The sequence below is a fragment of the Sinocyclocheilus anshuiensis genome, unplaced genomic scaffold (genome assembly GCF_001515605.1).
Source record: "Sinocyclocheilus anshuiensis isolate Anshui unplaced genomic scaffold, SAMN03320099.WGS_v1.1 scaffold1116, whole genome shotgun sequence".
Taxonomy (NCBI): domain Eukaryota; kingdom Metazoa; phylum Chordata; class Actinopteri; order Cypriniformes; family Cyprinidae; genus Sinocyclocheilus; species Sinocyclocheilus anshuiensis.
In genome coordinates, this window is record NW_015548257.1 from 301954 (window position 1) to 309571 (window position 7618).

The 7618-nt window shown below is 39.0% G+C and overlaps 1 protein-coding gene across 1 annotated transcript in view; it reads left to right on the forward strand.

Annotated features, from left to right (window-relative positions):
* Nucleotides 1-7618, forward strand: part of LOC107655459 (CDK5 regulatory subunit-associated protein 2-like) — a 10480-nt gene that overhangs the window by 1387 nt on the left and 1475 nt on the right. Inside the window, exons 2-5 of the mRNA XM_016442950.1 lie at nt 2468-2523; nt 2688-2752; nt 5802-5912; nt 7254-7334. Coding sequence (XP_016298436.1) covers nt 2468-2523; nt 2688-2752; nt 5802-5912; nt 7254-7334 — 313 coding nt within the window. The remainder of the gene's footprint in view (nt 1-2467; nt 2524-2687; nt 2753-5801; nt 5913-7253; nt 7335-7618) is intronic.

Genomic DNA, 7618 nt, shown 5'->3' on the forward strand with positions numbered 1-7618 from the left:
TGTGTAGGCATTGGTTGCTTTTCTGAGCTCCAAAGCATAGTGGTTGTGTTGAAGGGTCAGTGTGTGTGTGTGTGTGTGTGTGTGTGTGTGTGTGTGAGTGAAGTCTGGCACCCGCTGGACATCAGTGTTTCTCTTTGAGATCTGCTCTCTGACCGCAGTGAGAAAGTGAAGAGCTCTTTTACTCTCTCCAGTCGTTTGTTCATTTGGAGCTGCTGTTTTTCTGTAAATGACTAGCTGTTGTTCAGTCAGGAGAATGATTGATGAATCCAGAAAGGGTTGATTCATTTTGTTTGTAATCTAAATCTTTAATTTGACTGTTTAGTTTTTAGTGATTTAATAAACATGTATAGTGATGAAAGCCAAAATATTAAATGTCATGGATGAATATTTACTGAGCAATCCACTATTTTGTAGAGGGGGGTCAAAATGAGCCAAATTACAGGGATGTGAAAATTACTTCAGAAAGATGGCAGCATCATAATGTTAATTTTACACAGAGATTGGTAGGTCTGTTAGTAAAATCTGTTGACTTTAGCAATATTTGTTGCATTATATGCAAATGGTGACCGTTCAAAAATGGGAAAACAGCACTTTTCAAGCTTTTTCTCCAAAGTTTGCAGGCCTGTAACTCAAGAAGCATTAAAGATATCTTAATGCCCTTTTAGATATCGGGTCTTAACAAACTTTCCTTTTGACAGGCCCTATATGGTTCGGTTCCAGAGATATTGGAATTTCAATATGGCTCCAGGGTTAAATCGTTAAATTCTACACATTTTCAATGGTTTTTTTCAACATTTTTGGGTGAACTATCCCTTTAATGTTTTATTATTATTATTATTATTATTTATTTATTTTTTTTAATTAAATTATACTCTAAATAAGAAACTCAATCTGCCAGCAGATGGCGGTAAATGTCTTTATGACTCATTCATTCGCTCTAATGGCTGATTCATTCAAGAATGAAGTAAACAGCTCTCTTTATGGATGGGTCTTTGAATCATTGATTCACACGATTCGTTCAAAACACGGATTCATTCAGAAACTAAACACCGCTGTGTTGCTCGGAGACGCACAGCAATTCTGCTGTGGCTTTATAGGTAATATTTTTGTTGGCAAAACGGAGCAAAAACAGACTGTGTTTAAAAAATCTGTTCACCAAGCCTGCATTTATTTAATCCAAAGTACAGCAAAAGCAGTAATGTTTTGAAATATTTTTAAAATATTTAAAACAGCTGTTTTCTATGTGAATCTCTGTTAAACTGTAATGTATTTCTGTGATGCGCAGCTGTATTTTCAGCATCATTACTCCAGTCTTCAGTGTCACATGACCTTCAGAAATCAGTATAATATGCTGATTTGCTGCTCAAGAAACATTTTTAAATGATTATTATTATTATTATTATTATCAATATTTAAAACAGTTGAGTACATTTTTTCAGGATTCTTTGATGAATAGAAGGATCCAAAGATCAGCATTTATCTGAAATAAAAAGCTTTTGTAACATTATACACTAGACCATTCAAAAGCTTGCAGTCAGAATAAATCACAGGAATAAATTACATTTTAAAATATATTTAAATAGAAAACTGTGATTTTAAATAGTAAAAATATTTCAAAATTTTACTTTTTTGCTGTACTTTGGATCAAATAAATTGGTGAACAGAAGAGACTTATTTAAAAACATTACAAATCTTACTGTTCAAAAACTGGTAGTGACTGGTAGTGTACAGGCAACTTTAATTTTTCTCTTATTTCTAGCTTTTAATTGGCTAAGAAATCAAATACACTGCTGGACAATAACCAATAATAATGATTTGTTTATATACTACAAACTCTTTTTATCACATAAGGCAGAATAGTTTCTAAACCATGTATGGTCACAATAGCATGTTTAATGTCTTCATGTTTCCAAACGTTTCTGTTTTCTGTGAAAACAACTGGACGCGTTTGTCCATCCTCACATTTAAATTTCCACTACTGAAAGAGAGAGATGACAAATAAAAATGTAGTCTGCACAAAAATTGTATATTTTATTCGTCTTGTCAAGATACAAAATTTGTTTAGCATTTTGCTGTCAACAAGAAAAAAGTGTCGCAGAGAAAATAAAAATGTAGGTGGTACAAAAATTGTATTTCTTATTTTTATTTGTCTTGTCAGTAAACAATTCTTTAACATTTTGCTGTCAACACAAAAGGAAAATGTGTCGCAGAGAAAAAAAATAAAATATAGGTTGTACAAAAAATTGTAGCCTATTTGTTATTTTTATTCGTCTTGTCAAAATACAAAATTCGTTTAACATTATGCTGTTAACACAGTAGGAAAAGTGTCACAGAGAAAAAAAAATACAACATCTGTCGTTTAAAATTATAAGCTAAGCAAAATATGAACAAAGCCGAGTTGAATGTACTTCGGACAATTGAGTGTATGAACTTATGATTTATGGATTCCTGTTCTGTTTTTTTTTAGGGATTTTGTTGTGGATGGAGAGGGAAATGTGTGCAGAACTGTGGGTTACATGACAGGTAAAACACACTCACACACACACACACACACTCACACACACACACACAGACACACACCTTTGTGACTTAAATGTCTAAATACTGTTTTGGATCACCGATTTCATGGTGAATATATATGTGTGTGTATATGTATATATGTTTAACAAGCATTTGTATGTTTGTAGATTGTCTGAATGAAGACACTGATAAAGTTCCTCTTCAAACGCACCCGCTGAGAGAATTTGAACAGGTGAGATTTTCAGTCTTTGTGTGCAGCGGTTCAGCTCCTCTCATGTAACATTAGATCAAATGAAACCGTTTCCATGATTGATCTAAAACACATCCATCTGTTTCCAAGCGGCCGCTGGAGTCTGTTTCAGAGGAAGAAAACGGCCGTCCATCACAGAGCCACAGCTGCTGTCTAGCGCCACCCTGTGTTAGTGAATGTGTGACATGATTAAGAACCTTTATTTTGTGTTGTTATTTGCAGCCTTCACTGAGTGTGAGCTGCTCTGATTCAGATAAACAACTTCTTATGATTAGAAATCGTGTGAGTTTGTGTGTGTTGTGTTGTTAATGTCAGTTCTCATGTTCCTCCTGCCTCTTTTATTGTGCTCACTGAAACATCTAGCTAAATTCATTATTTGAATATCACACACACACACACACACACACACACACACACACAGACATGTTATAAACCAGAGCTGAGCTGCAGCAGCAGTGTTTAGACACCCGCTCACATTCACATCAGATGTCTAAACAGAGCAGTGCTGTTAAATGTGTGGTAAAGGCCGTGTGTCCGGCAGCCGCACCGGTTTAGCTGAATGTGGGATGATCGTCCGGCTGCTGGCTGTCGAAGTGTTTGACCAGTATTACACTGGAACAATGAGTTTTGCTGTGAGATGCAGAAATACTTTATATGAGTCACTAGTTCCTCTCTGATGATGAACTCTGAGCTCATTCTTGAGGAAAACACTTTGATACTCCAAACAACAGCAGATAGTGAGTGTAAGAGAGAGAAACTGACCTCTGATTGATTAAATGCTTGACATTTGGCCTATGGGAGCAGCACAACTGTTTTCAGCATTGATAATAACCAGAAATGTTTCTTGAGCAGCAAATCAGCATATTAGAATGATTTCTGAAGATCATGTGACACTGAAGACTGGAGTAATGATGCTGAAAATACAGCTGCGCATCACAGAAATACATTACAGTTTAACAGAGATTCACATAGAAAACAGCTGTTTTAAACTAATAATATTTCACCAATTTTACTGTATTTTTGACCATATAAATGCAGTCTTGGCAAGCAGAAGAGACTTCTTTCACAAACATTATGTAATCTTAAAGGGGTGGTTCATTGCGATTTCACTTTTTTAACGTTAGTTAGTGTGTAATGTTGCTGTTTGAGCATAAACTATGTCTGGAAAGTTACGAAGCTGAAAGTTCAATGCAAACGGAGATATCATCTTTTAAAATTGGCAGTTTAATGCCTACAAAAATGGCTGGTAGGGATTACAACGAGTTACTTCCGGGGTTCGTGACATCACAAACCCAGATAAACCCCGCCCCCGGGAAAAGCAGCAAAGGGGGCGAGGCCATGCTGTGCTGCTTTAGAGAAGAGGAAGAGAAAACTATTGGTGCACGTAAAAATCTATTCATATATGAATCACGATTCTGTCTTCTAACGATTCTAATGGATTCACACGTTTCAAAATCAGTGATCTGAAGCAGCGGTTCTCAATACTGTTCCTCGCGTCCCCTGCTCTACACACGCTCTGCATCTCTCGCTCTCTCTCACTCTCTCTCTCATTCAGCTCAGCTCCAACAATGAACTGTTACAATTATACACTTACTTTCACATAGCTATGAGAAGCGTTAAACATGGACGCGCGTGCAGTTGCCATACTGTATTAAAGCTTTAATCAGGATAAAACCGTATATTAAAAGCTAACATAAGCAGTAGCATTTACAAATAACAGCGTATCTAAAAGTATGAGACAACAACAAACAAAAAACATAGGCCTACCATTAAAAGCCATGCTTGCACAGGTTCTGCACGATCCTCTTCAATAATATCCTCTGCTTCTCAATCGAGCTCAAACTGATAAGCGATATTAACGACGCCATTGTTTACAATACAACCGGAGCACATGCCGCTGAGGTGAGGGCGGGACGTTTAGACGCGCGCTAGAGGCGGTTTAGCCACTCACAACACACTGGGCTAGCTAACCAATCAGAGCCCATCGCCTATTTCTGAGGGCGGGGCTTCATAAAAGCAGGAAATGATCAGCGCGTTTCTCGGAGAAGGTACAGAGCTGTGTGGAATAAAGGTAAATTATGTGAAAAATAATGTGTTTTTTTTTTAAACGAAGCATTAACACAAGTTAGACTGCACCCCATAAACACAATCAAGCCTAGAAAAAACCCAGTGAACCACCCCTTTAATTATTCCAAACATTTGTCCTGTAGTGTATTTGGTCGTTACAGTATAACAGTGATGCCAGTTATGATTGGTAGAAGAGGCAAAGATGAAGCTCAGATATGAGAGAGTTTTAGTCTCATGTTTTGATCTCGACATCATTCCTAGACTTACATTAGTGTGATTCCCGAGTCGTCTTCTTCATCATCATCATCAGTATTATTCTGCGGTGAGGGGAATGACGGCAGGTGTGTCTGACCGCTGGTGTATTTATAGATGTTGTTCTCCAGGGCCATGAAGCACACAGCGATGCCAGTATAGAGTTCAGAGTGAGTTACGCAACTCTTCCAGCGATCAGACAGACGGCTGCTGTGGGACTCAGGATGGGCTTCAGCGGTTTATCTGAGCCAAGCCTGGAATAAACTCACGTAAAGCTGGGACGCTCCTCACGGACAGTTATTATTAGTAAGTCAGTTTCGGAGCCGTTCACGATCATGTGACCTCGCCTCATCTCAGCCCGCTCTCTCCGGTCGTCTGCCGTGTGACCGCAGCCTGTCCTCTGATTGGCTCGTCTCTGGGCTCTCAGGGATTCCTGGGATTTCTTCCAGAGTAAAAACAGCTCTGCCGTCTGTATCTCCATACTGAAGCTCATCATGGAGTCATGCGGCCCCGGGCCCTTATAGCGGCCCCTCGTTCTCTGTGTGTGTTTGAGTGTGAAGATGGCGTGTAAATATGATCATGTGGATAAGGATCTTTCATGTTTGCTTTTGTAGTGCTGTAGTTGTGTGATGTGTGCGAGTGGCGTGATCTTCACACACACACACACACACTCCCGCCGGACATGTCTAACACTTACCGAACTCTCTCGCAGCACCTCAATGATCTGAAGAAGGAGAACTTCAGCCTCAAGCTGCGCATCTACTTCCTGGAGGAGCGGATCCAGCAGAAGTTTGAGGACGGCAGCGATGAGATCTACAGGACGGTGAGACGCTTTCAGATCTGCTTCATTTACAAGCAAAAGAAAACAGCCTAAAGACCTTTAACAGTAATAATGATTAAAATGATACAAATAAATATCATTTCATTTGTATATGACCTTTCTCCATTAAAAAGAATGTATAAATGTCCTTTAAAGAAATCGGCATGTAATGCAGTTCGTATTGCTGAAGTTCGGGACACATCCGCGGGTCGGTGGGAAAGAGATTTGATTTTGCTGCCACAGAAAACCTGTGTTTGTTGATCCTGAACTACTTTTTATTTGATGTATCCTAGATTTTTGTTTGCTGATTTGGTAAGACTAATTTTTTTGAAATCATAAGAATTACTTGTAATTGTTTTAGAAGCACCAAAGAACCCGTCATTAATGGCATTGTGTGCCGTCTTTTTCCTGTTAAACTAATTCTCTGAGTTAGTTAGGCGTGTTGCTATTTTTCTTTTTGTGTAATAGTTTTTTTTTGAAGAAAAAAAACAATCATAAAAAAACAATGCCAAAAAAGTAATTTTTTCATGGAAATATTATAACAATTGTTTAAAGATTCTTCATTGAACCATGTAAAAACCCACCCAAACATGCTGCAGGATCCTGAAATACAGGCTAATATACATGAACATGTGTCTGTATGATAGTAAGAGATTTGTGTCTATATCAATCTGAATTTTGAGTGAATTCCAGCACAGAAATCCATTCGTTCTGCTGAATCTCTTTTCAGTTTAGTTGCTTTACTCACTTCACGTCTGAAGTGTTCATGTGAAGAGTGAGGGTGATTTTACGCTTATGACGCGTCGCTGATCAGATTTCTGCTGCAACAACAAACCACTGTTACTACAAAGAAACACACACATTTTCCTTCAGATGTTTTCTTGAAAGTTCATGAAACGGCTCGTATCACTCAAGACTTTACATGCAGAAGCCCTAGAAACCCTTCTGAATGTTCAGTACAGAAGGCACTAGTGCTGCTCATGCGTATGTTTCAGCAGGTAAACAGTCAACAGCTGTTCACTTCACTTGTGCTTTAGTTTCAGCGCTGCATTCCAGTCCACTAAAAATAACCTGTGAGATGCCAGAACCGCCTGTTAAAGGACACTGACTAATCACACACACACACACACATGCACGCATGCACACTCACACACACTCTCTCACACACACACACACACACACACACACACACACACACACACACACACACACACACACACTCACATGTATCATTTGTATAATAAATGAGTGTAATGTGAGACTGTTTGTGCTGTGAGTGTTTCATCTGCTGACATGAAGAACTCGTGTGAACAGACACATTTACAGATGTTTGGTTTGTTCCAGAACATCGAGCTGAAGGTGGAGGTGGAGAGTCTGAAACAGGAGCTGCAGGAAAAACAGCAACTGCTGGATAAAGCTTTGTACGTACATCTGCCTGTCTCTTATCAGTCTACATTCATCCTCCTCCAGTCTCTGTGGACGAGTGAGAGCGCTAGAGAGAGAGACGGGTGCGACCGGTTTAATAGCTGGTTATCTGATCTTATGATCCTCGTTCCCGTTTAAAACAGATGAACACGCTTACAGACACGGCGGCATGAGCCATTCTGAGCCACGGCACAAATATGACGCACGTGTGTGTGAGAGAGAGAGACGAGTGTGTGTGTGTGTGTGTGTGTGTGTGTGTGTGTGTGTGAGAGAGAGAGAGAGAG